A 15029-nucleotide genomic window follows, 5' to 3' on the forward strand; every position below is an offset into this window, starting at 1 on the left:
TCAGGGGTGGTGGTTGAAAGGACATCAGCCTAAACTACTCAAATATGTATCAAGCATGTGCCTACGCCACTGGCGGAATATATATACATCCTATCGAAGTGATTAAATTTGATTGAGTATGACTGTTGAAATGAGGATTTTGATAGGCGTAGATAATTGATATTTCCGAGTCATTTGGGATGTGTTTAGGTGGAGATTGACCTCGTTTCTTACCCGGTAAATTTCCAAGAAAAACTAAAATTCTGGGCTGGAGAACAGGCTTGTGGAGGAGGGATTCTTCTGTAAAGGAAAGAAAAATTGGATGTAAAAAATTCAACAAAATCAAACAAAATTCTCATTGGTCGACCTGCGGTTCAGGAAGAATTTATTACAAAAATATTGTTTGTACTGTAACTACTACTAAAGCCCAGGATTCACTGAAGACTCCGAAAATGAAGAATCGCTCACAATAATCTTAAAATATTACTAAAAGTTTCAACATAAATAAATCAACTCTTTAAAAAAAACAACTTTCCGCGAAAAGTTTCATAAAACCCGTTAGAAGAAACATCGAAACTCCCCTATCTCGAGACAATGTTTTAGTGCCCCTTGTGTTTGTAGCGCTTACCCCCCTTCTTGCTGCCCTTACTTGCGTGCGAACTCCCTTTGGAGTGATGGCTTTTCGATCCTTTGGAGCTCTTATGACCCTTTTTGTCGCCCTTGTGATGACCACTAGATTTCTTACCGGATTTTGCGTGTTTGCCTTCAGATTTCAGGCTCTATGGGACGATGACTTTATTATCAACAATACAAGAATCAAAGCTATGCTTACCTTGAATTTACCAGCGGACTTCTTGGAAACTTGCTCTGAACCGTACTTGGAGCCCTTTTTACCGTAGATATTGTAGGCTCCAGAGCTCTCGCCCTTATTGAAGAACCGATCATGCTTTTGCAGTTCATCCTTATGGAACTTCTCCCTGTAGCCCTGAAGAAATGTGGATGGCAATTTGTGGCTGATTTGGTTGAATAGAAAGGTACCTTTTTGAAATTGCCCTTATGCCGCTTTGAAGCCTCCTCGAACTTCGCTCCATGCGCACTCTCCCCTCCGCTCTTATGGAACCTCTCATGTTTATCCGCATGATAGTGCTTATGCTTCTTAGCCCCTTTCTCCTCGTCTAGTTCCTTGTGGTCTTCCGATTTGTCGGACCCGTGACTGCCCTTTTCCCTGTCGTGCTTCCCAGAAGATACAGAAACTTGCTTGCCAGCCTCCTCGAAGTATGTCTTGCCTGTTTCCCTTCCATCGAGAGGAACGCAAAAAAAAGAGAAATCATATTCTTACCTTTAACTTTCTTGCCTCCGCCTTTAGAACCTGAGGAAGAATGGTGTTTTTGGCTGTGCTTGGATTTTGCTGGGTGAGCTAGAGACACTGCTAAGGAGGCGATTAGTACTCCGAATAACTGAAATAAAAAAGGATTAACTAGGCCGGATCACATTGGATGGGATTCCCAGCCGAATCGGACTGTTAGTTAATCCGAATAACGCAAAAATGAATTTTAACTTGTGTAGAATTACATAAATTACACTATTTTCCGAATACCCTCGGGAACCTGTAGCAGACGGCACCATTGCTGACTACAGTTCAATTTCAGCTGCAGCAACAGTTAGGCAACCACCCAAACTCCTTCAAACACGTGGGTTGTTGCATAGGTCCGGACCTGTGTTTTTTAAAAACTTTTTTCTTCTATTTCTGATCAATTTTCGATATTTAATTTGCAATTTTGCGGCTTTCTCTTTAGAGCATCGATTTCATAAGGCGTTAAATTGATATTTATTGAAGACAATTTGCCAACAACAATACGATCGGCTTCGTTGGTACATAGATATTGAATTAAGGCAATGGTTTTTGCACGAAAGGGTTTTTCGCGTTTTATAGTGCAAAGTCAGATCTTTGGCAAACGTCAGCTTGCAAAATGATTATCTATAGAAATTCGGTCCAAAATCGGCCAAGCGAAATTAATTCTGTTTCTAACTGGTCTTCGGCACAAAAACACTTGTTAGAACAATGGTAAAGTAAAACCATGCTAATAAGCGGAATAATTTAATTAAGCACCTTAAGGGGGGATTTCGACGGGATTCGATTTCGGTTGGTTTTCTTGTTTGGTAAAATTAGATGGCAATTTTTTCAGATTATACTTTTACTGATTGCCTCCATTTTTGCTATGAAGCAGCTGATTTATTGAACAGTAATATAATTAGTACACTTTTACTCCCATTCAGTTTCTCCTCGTAGGTTGCGAAAACTCTACATTAAAGCGCTATTTCTGGCATGCAATGCATCATTACAGCAATGCATTATCCACGAGTCATTTTTATGAAAATCTACATTGCACTTAAAAAGTGTGTTTGACATGAAGGGCTGGTGACTAATCTTGCAGGTTTTTGAACTCACGAGTTAGAAAATGTCCAAAAGGAGAGTTGTGCGAAACACAGATTACGCCCTGTTTGCTCCCGGCTGCGGTTTTACAGCTAAAAACCAAGACGAAGTTGAAACGTGCAATAATTTCAAGTGTTGTGACATTAAAAAGCGACAAAAGTGACAAAATTGGGAGCCCTAAAATTATTCAAAATAAGGTCTTCAAAATGAGCTTATTAAATCAATTAATTTAATTTAACAAAATCGAATATAATTTAATTTAATTTAACCTAATTTAATTTAATTTAACCTAACTTAATTTAATTTAATCTATCTTGAATTTGTTTTATTTTATGGAATTTGAGCTTTAATTAAACAAAATTAACTCGAAAACAATTACGCAGCAACAATTTTAAAAAATCACACTATAAAATTTTAAAACAACGTCTTCGTGTACCACTCAAAACACAAACAAAATAGCATACCTACACATAAATATCTCAACATTCAGACTAAGAAGTCTTGTATTTGTATACCCAAATTAGCTTGTTTGGAATCAGGTATTTACAAGAAAATATCAATAAAGCATCTTCCCAAAACAACCCGTTTTTGGCTGAAAGTATACCAACTCATACCTATCACAATAGGACAGACTTCATTCACTCAAACTTAGTAAAAGAAACCTAAACAAAAACTCACCAAAATCACCGTGATTTTCATGTTGAGCTAAAATCGTGAAGTTTCGCGGCACACACTGATACTGATCGAGTCCGAAAGGTAGGGGGGCCCCAGGTAGATGAAGAAGACGGGGTTCCAGCTGGTTAGGGTTCGCAGTGGGGGGGGGCGGGACTCACAGAAGACAAGTGCAGCATCCGTTGCTATTGATCAAACAGGTTTCACTATGTGGTGATATCACTTTCGGTGGACATGAAATAGAGGATTTTGCTTTTCAGCAGAAAATGAAAGTATGAAAGGAATGAGGCTCAAAGAGGGCTGAAAAATTACAGAAAATTCCCTAATCAACTCCTGTCAGTAATTTAGAAATAGTTCCATCATTGCATGGTAATTCATATATTAAAGAACCTCGTTTGATGAGTATAAATCGGGAGTTTTTGTCTTGTTGGCTAAATTCTAGGAATTTTTTTACGAAATTTCTGGTAGAAGCGTTATTTCCTAACCTGAACTAACCTGGATTGATCTCAACGAAACTTAGCTAAATTTTTGAGATGAATTGAGAAAGAAGTGCAGCTCCATAAACCGGTCGAGTATACTGAATAGACCTTAATGCAAATTATCTGATTTTGAAACTTGAGTACTAGAAGCGACCTTAAGGGCGAAGTTAATAATGTTAATAATTGAACTTTAACTACCACATAGTTTCCATGGGAAGGTTGAAATAGAGCCTGGACACGTTTAGGAGTCTTAATCTGCACGGAAACTAACTTTATGTTAAAGTTGACACCACATTAACAATTTGGCCCTAAGAGAAACTCTCTGAATATTTGAAATGACTAAACTTCTCAAAACTGAAATAACCAGAATGGATCCTATATGGGACAATATGGGTATATCTAGACTCAATAAACACAAAACTCAGGAGTAAATGTGGAGGTACTGGAGCAGCCTGAACTGACCTTAAGGGAATTCTCTCGATTTTTTAGACGAATAGTTTTTTCAAAATTTGAATAACGTGAACTGAATGTAATAACTGGATGAGCTTCTTTTACGTACGAGCCCAAATATACAAAAATAGCTATTAAGTGATGTAGTATGATTATTCAAGTATACAGTACAAGTTCCACGAGGAGACATTGACCTTAAAATTATGATACAAGAAAAGCGTAATGTATTGTGGCTTGACCACAGCTCACTACATTTTAGCAAATAACGCAACTTGACCACTGCGATTAATTCACCATGAGTTTTTTACCTAATAAATTGTGTTTTCACTATGTGGATAGAACCCATGATCAAGACCAATACTTTCACCGTTCGTATACCACAAATGAAACAATTCTTCTGTCCGTTTTTTGATAAACCAAAGAATTACAAAAAAATAAATCAAACAGAGGGTCAACTTTTTTGCCAGCATAAGAATGCCTCAAAACAGCTTGTGATTGTGACTAATGACTTCCTACTTTGACCATCTTTCGCGACCCCACTGCCATAGTGTGATGCGAATTTCTACAAAAATTCCTGATGTGAAACAGTGGGTAAAATAACCAAAACGATGTCAAAAGAGATCACTTTATTAACATCTACAAAAACGCATAATGCAACGATTATCTAATAAGTATCGATGATTGAGAAGTTTGTTTTTGAGATTACTCCCAAAACTTCTCATAGACCAGGAGATCGCTCGTCATGGCCCGCGTTCTTTGTGACCTGGCGCTCAGAATTCATTGCGGATTTAGGGGAGAAAACCCTTTAAAACTATTGAAAAAGGCTCATGATCGGGGATGTTTTCCAATAATACGAACTAAGAGTAGTGGGGCGAGCTCCTGGTCTAGAACAAATGACTTAACCCATGGTAAAAAATGCTACTTTTTCACGCCTGGTCACTTGCTCCTCGCTTCAGTTCGCTGCAGATTTGAGAAATATCGATTATTTAAAAATTAGCAGAACAGCACTTTCTTGGTTACGTGCACCTGCCGATGGTGGGACTTGTATATAACAGAATTCGTTGTTGTCAAATGCAATTTTTGTGTTTTGTCTGTGCTTAAAATGATTCTGCACGGGAGAAGTAAAGTTCTCGAGGTTAGTGACCCCTTAATTAGTGCCATTGTATGGCCCGGACATGAGTGACCATTCGGGAACAACCACGCGCGACCTTTTTTAATACAGTTCACCCTTTATTCTTCAGGTGTTTCTTTGGGTGCTAGCTGCACTCGCGGCCTCTTCAGCCAGATCAGCCAATTACGGCCCTGAGACTGGATTAGATGGATACGAACATCGAAACCCCCCAGACTACAGTCAGTTCTTCAAAAAAGAAAACGATGCCGGCACAGCAGCTTCTGGAAAAGTTGCCACCCTGCACAAGCCCTACACAGCCTACGACGCTGCTTTTCAAGAGTACCTCAAAATTCCTGCAATCCCTGCATGTGCGTTCCGCGAAACTTCAAAATCAAACTTTTAATAATGAACGATTCCAAATAGCTTACTATGAGGAACCGAACGAACAGCAAGCTTCCAGCGACACGGAAGCGCTGGCGCCTGCACCGAAGAGGAAGCAGAGAATTGATCCCTATGAAGAAATCAAGCAGTCAGTGGCTGCAGCACTCCACTACAATTCAGCCTCTGCAGCCTCTGAGAATAAACCTCAAAAAGCGGTCTCAGGAGAAGCCGTTCCGCCAGGACCGCACTATGTCAGCCACAAACTTCCGTACTATCAGTACTCTGACGAGGATGAGGCTCAAAGCAAAGATCAGGGCAAAACTGCGGCCCCTCCCACGAAAAGCAAGAACAAGAGCAAGAAGAAGAAAGTTAAGGTGAGAGAATTTATTTGGTTATTAACAGGAAAAGTTTAAAGCAAAATTTAGGCCTCTGCATCAACTTATCAGCCCTATGGAATTCCCTACGGCCACGAGCCCTATGTCCCTGAAGGACAAGCTGAGCAGACCAAAATGGAGCCGGTGACCTTCTACGGGAGCAAAAACGTAGACTACAACACTGGAAAGTCTTCTTCGACGGTTGCGCAGCGTCCATCCGCCAGCGCCTATCAGGAAACAGTCAAACTGCCCTCCACCACTGCGAATCCCTACTTGCAGTACCAATTCCCCCCTGCAGTCAACTACGAAGCCCTACAGTCCAAATACTTGCAGTCCATTGCCACCACTCCCGCCCCCGTTAAGAACATCGAAAGTGGTAACTTGAACGAGCAGCCTCAAGCCGAAATCGTTCCCGCGTCATCAGATAACGCACCAGAGAGTACCAAGAACAAAAGTTAGTAAAAAAGCAAAAAAGAAGTCTTAACTTCCAAAATTCTCTTTCAGATTGCAGGAAAATCGATGGGCCAGAAAACGCAGAAAACATGAACTGTTTTGTTTGCGAGGACGCAGTGAACAAAGCCAAATACACCCAATGCTCCTACGCGTCCAGCGAAGAACCTGTGAACCAATATGCAGGAAGTTCTATCAGATATGCCCTCCCCGTGCAAGCCCCTGAAAATTTCAGAATCAAGAGGAGCCCCAAAAAAGGCCGCTACAGCGAAGACCCCTATTTCGACGTGGCCGAAAGAAACAGGAAGTATTTCGATGAGTTAGAGAAGGAGCAGGAAGCTGAGGAGTCTGAGAGGCAGAAAGAGTTTCACTACACCCCTTTCGACGCTGACGAGTATGAGAGTTACTCAGAAAATGAAAGCGCTGAATTGCTCAAACAGCCCGGTGCCTGCAAGAAGGTGGAGCGTGATGGTTCCACTTGCACTGTATGCAAAGATCCCAAAACTGGCGGTAATTTTGAACAGTGCTCATACACCTCGGCACCAAAGGAGAAAAAGTACGCTTATGTAGCCGAAAAGAAGTTCGACAGCGAAGATGATGCCCCTGAGGAGACCAAAGTGGTCACCAAAGAAAGCTCAGACCCAGAAGAAGAACAGAAAGCTGCCCCATCCATTCCGGTAATCCAAACTGTTGCGGCTCCAGACTCATTCACCTCAGCTACCAAAAGCAAAATTGTAAACGACCCATTTCCTGAACTGACCGCTGCTGGAACCACCATTGACGCCTCTTCTGAAGACAAAGATGAAGGAGATACGGATGATGATACTGAGGATGATGACGAATCAGGGGAGTCTGAAACCAAAAAAAAGGAGAAACAAGTCGCTGATGACTACTACTACCCGTCCTATGGCTACGGTTACGGAGACCTGAAGAAAAATAAGAAGCTGGTAGATGATGATCCTTATGATGTACCTGAGCACTTCGCTGCGAGCATCAGCAAGGAGAAGACCGCCGATGATGAATCTGCAGATGATGGTTTCGATGAGTACCACTACAAGCTATTCCCTGAGCTGAGCAATGAGGCTGACGAGTCTAGGAATGACGAACAAACCAGCGCTGGGGGACAAAAACAAGACGTTGAGGAAGTATGTTCTTCTATAAGCACCCTTAATCCGTGTTAACACTGATTATTCCTAGGTTTTAGCAGAGTTTGCCAAAAAGGACCGCACAAACTGCAAGAAAGCCCAAAAGAATGGTATGACCTGTTTCCTCTGCGTGGACCACAATAACGTGCAACACGAAGAATGCATGTACATCGCAGAAAGCAAACCTAAGCCTACCCATATAGCATACCATGAAGTGCAAAGGCTGAAGGACCCTCAAGGACGTCTGCCTATTGTAGCGGCCGGAGATCATCACGAAGAGACCAGACAAGTGGAGGTCAAGCAGCCTGCCGACGCACTTACGTTACCTTCGGAAAACTCCAAGAGAAAGAAGTTCTTCAAGAAGGCGGGCAACTCACTGTCCTCGGCAGCACCCAATGCGGAGCTTACAGCTGCCGCTTCAGATGTTGTGTATAAGACTGTGGTACCGTACGAAAGAGAAAAGACCAGGTAAGTCAGCAATTCTGGGGTGTTGGACTCAGTTAACAAATTTGTTTTTGCAGTTATGTGAAGGAAACCATAAAGGACTCAAAAGCAGAAGGGAGCGCTCCTGACTCTGAAAGATTAGAAGATGAGTCGACGAAAGAGAACAACAAAGAGGTACAAGAACCAGAATCGCCCAAAGAAATTGAAGTTGGTGATGAAGAGGGAGCCTACAGCCACGAAACTGAGCCTGTATATAGCAAATTATATGGTACAGTGCTGCCCAAATACATGGTAGAAAAGACGGACTATGAGAAAGACTTCGACGCCGCATCCGGTTTTGCTTAGAAAGGCTTGTTAAAAGAGTTCAAAAATGAAGTTGTATGGGAGAACAGGTTGGGAGATCACTATATCACTTTTATGGTGGTGCAGGAACGAAAATTTTACTAACTGACTGATAACTTACTGACGAATAAACCTGAATGGGAGTTCCGTGACCCGAACTTTGACAAACCAACACTATACTGAGCGAAGGCGAAAATTGGTCTTCATGGATAAATTTCTCCAGTTTTCCTTCCTGCCCCACCTCGCCCAAATTCAAATCTACTAGTAGGTGTATACTTGTTAGTATTATAAAGTTCAAAATACTTCGTACCATACCTATTTTATTGGATCCATATTTTGGAATGTGATATGCGAAAAATGTTAATAATTATTGTTACGTTTGATTTATTCTAGATTGTAAGCAAATATGTTACGTTATTGTTGTTTGTTATGACTGTTGACAATAAATATAATTTAAAAATTTGATGCTCGCTTCAATTGAAAGTACAAACAGGCCAATAATCTTGTGGTGTTAAACCGTGACAAAATGGCGAGCAGAAAAATAGTTGATTGGATGCTGATAGTGAAAGATAATTTTTTTTTTTAATGGACTAAAAAGGTTGAGACCTAATAAGCAGGTAGGTATGTAAACTAAGAAATGTGATGTAACTAGTCAGAAAAAGCGAACCCAATTCCCCAACAAACAAACCACTAAAAACTCCCGATTGCATTAATAAAACAATTATAAATTAAAATTTGATTTGGTTATTGGTTTTGTAGGTGGTTTGGAAATTTCGAGATAAAAGCAAAAACGCCAGGATTTCTTATGAATTTTGCAATTACCCACCGTTTACATGTGAAAAAAGTTGTATCTACATAATTTATAATTTCAATAAAATTTATACCATTTGTGTAATTGTGGTTATTAACAATTTTTGCCAATTTGCCAAATTAAATATTTGCAATATTACGACTGATTCTTCATAGCCCATATTTTGAGCAAAAACAAGAATCAAATACTTATAAACAGAAAGCGTTACTAATATAATGACAATAGTTGAATCTTGCTTTATAAATTTTAAAGCTAATCGATAGTGATTTTCATTGACTAGCTACTGAGGCCATTCGGACTAATCTGTTGTATGACTCTTTGTCACGATTTGGGCTCAGTAAGAGTGAGATATATAGATGCTTATGATGTAGATGTTTCTTCATTAATCGCCATTGGAGATACATCGTTATCATATGTTTTTGACGTATTTTTTTAAAAAAGTAAATAAAAACTGGATTTTCGATAAATTACCAGTAACGTAAAAAATTATCATTAACAATACTTTCATAATTGAGTACCTACATTCACTATTGCCAGATAAGCCTTTATAGTTGCAGATATGCATAAAGCTTCAACGATATACCTATTTTGTCATTTTAACCTATAAAATACGTGGCCCCAGAAAGCCTCTTACAAGACCAAAGCTCTTTATCAAATAGCCACGAACCAATATGGAAACCGAGAAAGTCTCTATTCCGAGGTACAGAGGTTCCCGGCTGAATAAAGTTAAGAAAATGGATATATTTCCCAAAATTGAGGACCCATACAAAATGACCTCTTCTGTAGGTGGCACTTGTAAGTTGTCTTTGCTTTAAACAGTTATTTGAACTTAAGTGCCGTTTTATTTATTATAATTAATTATTAACCCTATAAGAGTGAATAGTGCATGTTTTTTCAAGGCTTTAAATTGCTTTATTTACCTATCTTTTGGGCCTAGAGAAATGCTGAACCCACTATCATTTCCTCTTCAATTTGCAGTTTCAATTATAAGTTTTGTCATAATTGGTTGGCTGCTGTATTCAGAAATCAGTTACTACTTCAACAGCAAGTTTGTCTTCAAGTTTTCTCCAGACGTGGAACTGGAAGAGAAGTTGAAAATTAATATTGACATGACAGTGGCCATGCCCTGCGGACGTGAGTATTGAAATTTTTATTCCATATTGCATCCATTTTTCATTTGTAACCATAGTAAGTAATTTCAGCATGGAAATCTGACTGTATTTATCACACAGAATATCCTATTTTTAATCCATAGAAGATCTTTAATGAGAACAAACTTTCTCTTGTAAATTTCTCCCCTTATTGTTACAGTTGTTGGTACTGATGTACTGGACTCGACGAACCAAAACACTTTCAAATTCGGCCAACTCGAGGAAGAAGACACTTGGTTTGAACTTTCTGATAACCAAAAAGTTCACTTTGAAAACAAAAAGCACTTCAATTCTTATCTTAGAGAAGAGTACCACGCTGTTAAGGTACATTGAAAACATTTAGACCCCATTTTAAAGCTATAATCATTAAAATTTCTGTGTCCCTCCAACAGGATCTCTTATGGAAAAGCAGCTTCTCCACCCACTTCGGAGAAATGCCTCCCCGAGATCACACTCCTGATCGTCCTTACGACGGTTGTCGCATCTATGGAAGTCTTGTTTTGAATAAAGTAGCAGGAAACTTCCACATAACCGCGGGCAAAAGCATAAGTCTGCCTCGTGGACATATCCACATCAGCGCTTTTATTTCAGATTCGGACTACAACTTCACTCATAGGATCAATAGGCTCAGTTTTGGAGATTCCAGTCCTGGGATCGTGCACCCTTTGGAGGGTAGAATTATAAATATTCTATTAATTATTTTATATTTTAAGAGGAATTTTTCAGGTGACGAGTTAATTATATCGAACTCGATGACAGTAGTGAACTATTTTATCGAGGTGGTACCTACGACAGTGAAAACTTTCCTCAACACCATCAGTACCTACCAGTACAGTGTCAAAGAGCTAACCAGGCCTATCAACCACGATAAAGGAAGCCATGGTATCCCAGGAATATACTTCAAATACGACATGTCTGCCCTGCGAGTGACAGTCAGCCAGGAACGAGACCATTTAGGGATGTTTTTGGCGAGATTGTGTGCAATTGTAGGGGGAGTGTATGTGTGCTCAGGGATTGTGAACAATTTGGTGCAGTTAGTTATTAATTTTGTGACTTGTAACTGGAGTCGTAAGAGTCAAGATGGGGAATTAAAGCAGCAAACGTTTCAGAATTGCGTTACAACTGAAGCACCCAAATAGAGGAATAAAAATGGTTTTAATTTTAAATTTGTTGTCATTTCTTGATGGTTGGTGAAGGCGGGTGTTTGGAGGTTCCTCAAAGCTAAACCTAAGAACTGAGATATATATGGTAGATAGATGTATACGGACCTCCAAAATGAACAATCGAGATAATAAGTTGAGACAGTTAGCATCCGTCTCAATATTGTGTTGAGTACATGTTGAGATTCGAAGAGAACGAGTTTTAAAGCGCAGAAATAATCAAGGTAAAAGTGAGAAGTTGGTGAGCTTAAGAGGTCTAGACTAACATGATTTTAACGAAATTTGGTAAAATTATACCCCTCATAAAGTGCAAACTCACGCGTTTAAAATTCAGACTGCATTAATCAATAAATTTCTCTCATATTTAATGGCAAATACATTTTAAAAGAATGAAACACTATTAAAGTTTTGATTTACCCTTCAATTTTTAACGGTAGAATCGTATTTTTTCCATTCATTTGAGAAACTCAGCACTCGTTTACTTTGAACTTCAAAGGACTCTCGCACGGGCCTTCGCCACAAACTATGATCTAAATCCAAGATTCCACCAATGATCTCTTGAGCGAAATTCTTCGGGAATAACTTCTCGTTTTCTATGACGTGAGCGAATCCTTCATCCATGCCGAAACTAACAAAGAAATAAGACAGTTCTTTAGGGACTGCTTTTCGCACGTCTCGTCCTTTCAGAGACACCAGTTTCTTGTTCTGGGACCATTCGGTTTCCGATTCGTCGATAGCTTTCTTAAAAAACATTGGTGCCAGTGCAGCATCTCCTTTATTCATAGGTACACACTCAAGCACCATATGAGGATATCTGAAAAATATAGGGACAAATTGAAATTTAGTGCAAACTAATCTCGTTGAAGCTCCCTCGAATAGGAACGTCTGTAGGCGAGCCTTTAAACTACATTACCTACCTATGAAAACCGACAGCAATCTCAAAGAAAATTGGCTGCTGTCCTTTAGCTTCGAATAACTTAACCAACGCTTTGCGAAAATTCAAAATTTCATTCCATTCATTTTCATCGAGCTGTGTAACTGACGTTACATGCCGTATGGGAACTATAAGACAATGCCCCGTCAAAAGAGGCTCGTGTGATGGAATACTGAGGTACACATATTCTCCCAGAGACACAATCAAATGTTTCTGCATACCACCGAACTGAATACACCGCGAACAATTATCCAGACTTGCAGAAACTTTCTTATGCTCGTTAATTGCTTTATTCCGAGTTTCTTCCGTAATCTTTGAATGGGATTTTGTCCTTCTGGCACTGTCCGCGAAGAAATCGTCTAAGTCGTCATTCTTGCGCAACTTAGAGGCGATTTTCATGAAAGACTCGTCCTGTTCGTTACCTGAGCTGAATTTTTCGTTTTCAAACATCTTTTGCAGAGAATATTTGTCATCATCTGGGAAGTATCTAACTCGCTTTTGATTGGAGTGAGTTTCAGCTGCACGCTTGCGTTGCTTCTCTCGTCCCGAATCTCTAGAGCATTCCAATTCTAGTGGCTTGGAAAGTCCTTGTCGAGTAGTTTGAGTAAGCAAAACTTCCTCTTCCTGAACTCCCCCTCCATTAAGAATTTTTCTTGCATTCTCAAGTTTTTCTTTTAATTCTGCAATAAGCTTCTGGTTGCCCATAATTTCGGCTTTTACCAGTTTGCCTGCAAGCATATTTAAGTCTTTTGGAGTTATTGGAGCATGTGTTTCAAATTGGCTGGTCGCTGAAGAATATTCTTCCTCTTTTGAAGTAGATAGAAGGAGATCTGTAATTGGTTTACAATCTTTAACTCCAGATTTGGAAATGTTGTCATCTGACATAGACTTCCTCCATCCACTCACATGTGATGAAGATGGAAAACTGGTATGTTTGTTAAACCTGTAAAACAAACTTGTTATTGAATAGAATATATTCTAAATGTGAATGGAGTTTTACACATACTTATTGTAGTCAAAACTTCTAGAATCCTCATCCTTGGATCTTTGAAACTTGGGCAAACCATCACCACCATCTTTCCAATATTTATTTAATTCTCTAAAGCTTTTTCTAGGATCATATTTTTCCAGCTCCTTTTGTTGTTTCTTTTCATCGTCCTTCCGCTTTCTGAAATCATTATTGGAAAAAGAGCTAAATTTAGTCGACAAGCTCATCCAATCATCCCGTTGTTTTTCAGCATTTTCTGATTTTTTCTCTATGATTAGGGATGAATTTTGTTTTCTATCTCGTTGATCATCACTATCCTCTGAAGAACTAGTGCTAGTTCTTTGACTTTTTTGTTTTTTAATAACTTCTGATAAATCTGAAGACTCATCTTTCAACTTTTGTATAGATTCAGCTTCAACCCACTCATCTTCTGAAGAACTTTTGCGCTTGTGTGATCGTTTGTGTTTATTGCTTTTATGTTTTTTTGATTTCTTACTGTGTTTCCCCTGCAAAATATATAAGATTCTTCAAATACCACCTATAACCTAACAAAACTAGTTTAATAACATTGAACAATCAACATATTCGTGTCTTAGCATGGGTGGGCCCTTAAATTAAAAAAATTCTAATTAATTCTCTCTAAAAACATTTAAAGTATATGTCCCTAATACCCAGCTCACAAACCAATCTTCAAATCATTTTGATGATCATCAAACTATTAGCAATATGGCAGATCACTGCTTGAATAGCAGACCAAGTAATCACAATCTATCAATGTTTCAGATATACTTGCTATCTGCGTAATAAATGAGTAAAGCACAGATCTCTGATCTTCAGTCAACATTGATGACCATTGCCGAAACATAACTATTGAAAATATCTATTTCAGAGGGCCAATAAGGGGTGATCTTGGAATTAGGTGTTGAAAGAAAACGACTATGATATGCCTTAAATTATGACCAGCTCTGTGAAAAGAGGATGCTTGAGAAGATACTTTTGCTTGAAGGTAGGTAATAGTTTTCCTCAAACAAAAGGATAATCCTGATTTGAGATAGTAGCTAGTCCTCAATGGAGGAAGTCTTCCCGTCACTACCCATGCTTACCATTCTGCCTATAAACTACATATTCACTACCGATTAGGAAGTCTGGAAATTCACCTATTTATTTATTATTTTTAAAATCAAAACCAGTGATTTGTGATGGTTTGAAGGTTAATTTGCGAACTGTCAGATATCAGTTACGCAAGCTGTCAACTCATTTATATAGGGTGTAACATAAGTAGGAGTTTTCCTTTTAACACGACATAGACCTCAAAAAACTAAGCAATATTTTTACATAACATTTTTTCGAAATCTCAAAAAAAAACGAAATATGCGCAAATGAGTTTTAATAAATTTTTATACAAAATCTAAATCCATTCCTGCATAAAATAATAAATTCAATGTTAAGGAAATAAAATGTCCCACAAAAAATTATCAACTATTGTAAAAACGCAACAAACATTTAATGTTTATTGTTTTTATGCAATGTACCCATGCCACTTAAAAATCAGTAGTGAAGTTTAGCTCCAGGTGTTATTTTGATAAGTTATTACTATTGATACTATTAGTGCCTAAAGCGGCAATTGGTATACTGCTAATTTAAATGCAGTGCGGTTAATTTAAATTAATAAATTAGAGGAAAACCATTTCTTCTAACAGCATGTACAGAGTCGTGGATAAAGC

At 38.8% G+C, this 15029-nt stretch overlaps 4 protein-coding genes across 4 annotated transcripts; 2 read left to right on the plus strand and 2 right to left on the minus strand.

Annotated features, from left to right (window-relative positions):
- Positions 1-341: 341 nt before the first annotated feature.
- Positions 342-3381, minus strand: LOC136415723 (cylicin-2-like). The gene is made up of 5 exons (XM_066400483.1): positions 3092-3381; positions 1319-1436; positions 1018-1265; positions 812-964; positions 342-758 (listed from the first exon to the last, which is right to left on the minus strand). The coding sequence occupies exons 1-5, from the start codon at positions 3110-3112 to the stop codon at positions 579-581; spliced, it is 720 nt and encodes a 239-aa protein (XP_066256580.1). The 5' UTR covers positions 3113-3381; the 3' UTR covers positions 342-578.
- A 1658-nt stretch (positions 3382-5039) lies between these two features.
- Positions 5040-8744, plus strand: LOC136415720 (protein IWS1 homolog A-like). The gene is made up of 7 exons (XM_066400480.1): positions 5040-5149; positions 5256-5493; positions 5549-5880; positions 5932-6334; positions 6385-7475; positions 7528-7943; positions 7997-8744. Exons 1-7 carry the CDS (start codon positions 5117-5119, stop codon positions 8262-8264), a joined length of 2781 nt encoding a protein of 926 aa, XP_066256577.1. The 5' UTR covers positions 5040-5116; the 3' UTR covers positions 8265-8744.
- A 752-nt stretch (positions 8745-9496) lies between these two features.
- Positions 9497-11389, plus strand: LOC136415722 (endoplasmic reticulum-Golgi intermediate compartment protein 2). Its single transcript, XM_066400482.1, has 5 exons — positions 9497-9867; positions 10051-10206; positions 10384-10547; positions 10616-10895; positions 10950-11389. The coding sequence occupies exons 1-5, from the start codon at positions 9744-9746 to the stop codon at positions 11360-11362; spliced, it is 1137 nt and encodes a 378-aa protein (XP_066256579.1). The 5' UTR covers positions 9497-9743; the 3' UTR covers positions 11363-11389.
- Positions 11390-11789: 400 nt separating this feature from the next.
- Positions 11790-14536, minus strand: LOC136415721 (CWF19-like protein 2 homolog). The gene is made up of 4 exons (XM_066400481.1): positions 14409-14536; positions 13324-13811; positions 12301-13260; positions 11790-12197 (listed from the first exon to the last, which is right to left on the minus strand). Exons 1-4 carry the CDS (start codon positions 14409-14411, stop codon positions 11804-11806), a joined length of 1845 nt encoding a protein of 614 aa, XP_066256578.1. The 5' UTR covers positions 14412-14536; the 3' UTR covers positions 11790-11803.
- Between the last annotated feature and the right edge of the window lie 493 nt (positions 14537-15029).

Source organism: Euwallacea similis, chromosome 20 (assembly GCF_039881205.1).
Source record: "Euwallacea similis isolate ESF13 chromosome 20, ESF131.1, whole genome shotgun sequence".
NCBI lineage: Eukaryota > Metazoa > Arthropoda > Insecta > Coleoptera > Curculionidae > Euwallacea > Euwallacea similis.

Bases quoted from the DNA above. Each gene is read 5' to 3' on its own strand.
- LOC136415723 (XM_066400483.1), bottom strand. From the start codon at position 3,112: ATGAAAATCACGGTGATTTTG. The intron at 1,437-3,091 runs GTGAGTTTTTGT...TTTTTATTTCAG, and splicing joins TGAAAATCACGGTGATTTTG to TTATTCGGAGTACTAATCGC. The intron at 1,266-1,318 runs GTAAGAATATGA...GAAGGGAAACAG, and splicing joins CGGAGGCAAGAAAGTTAAAG to GCAAGACATACTTCGAGGAG.
- LOC136415720 (XM_066400480.1), top strand. From the start codon at position 5,117: ATGATTCTGCACGGGAGAAGTAAAGTTCTCGAG. The intron at 5,494-5,548 runs GTGCGTTCCGCG...GATTCCAAATAG, and splicing joins AATTCCTGCAATCCCTGCAT to CTTACTATGAGGAACCGAAC. The intron at 7,944-7,996 runs GTAAGTCAGCAA...TTGTTTTTGCAG, and splicing joins TACGAAAGAGAAAAGACCAG to TTATGTGAAGGAAACCATAA.
- LOC136415722 (XM_066400482.1), top strand. From the start codon at position 9,744: ATGGAAACCGAGAAAGTCTCTATTCCGAGGTACAGAGGTTCCCGGCTG. The intron at 10,207-10,383 runs GTGAGTATTGAA...TTATTGTTACAG, and splicing joins AGTGGCCATGCCCTGCGGAC to TTGTTGGTACTGATGTACTG. The intron at 10,896-10,949 runs GTAGAATTATAA...GGAATTTTTCAG, and splicing joins GATCGTGCACCCTTTGGAGG to GTGACGAGTTAATTATATCG.
- LOC136415721 (XM_066400481.1), bottom strand. The intron at 13,261-13,323 runs GTATGTGTAAAA...TTTGTTTTACAG, and splicing joins AGAAGTTTTGACTACAATAA to GTTTAACAAACATACCAGTT. The intron at 12,198-12,300 runs GTAGGTAATGTA...TATATTTTTCAG, and splicing joins ATTGCTGTCGGTTTTCATAG to ATATCCTCATATGGTGCTTG.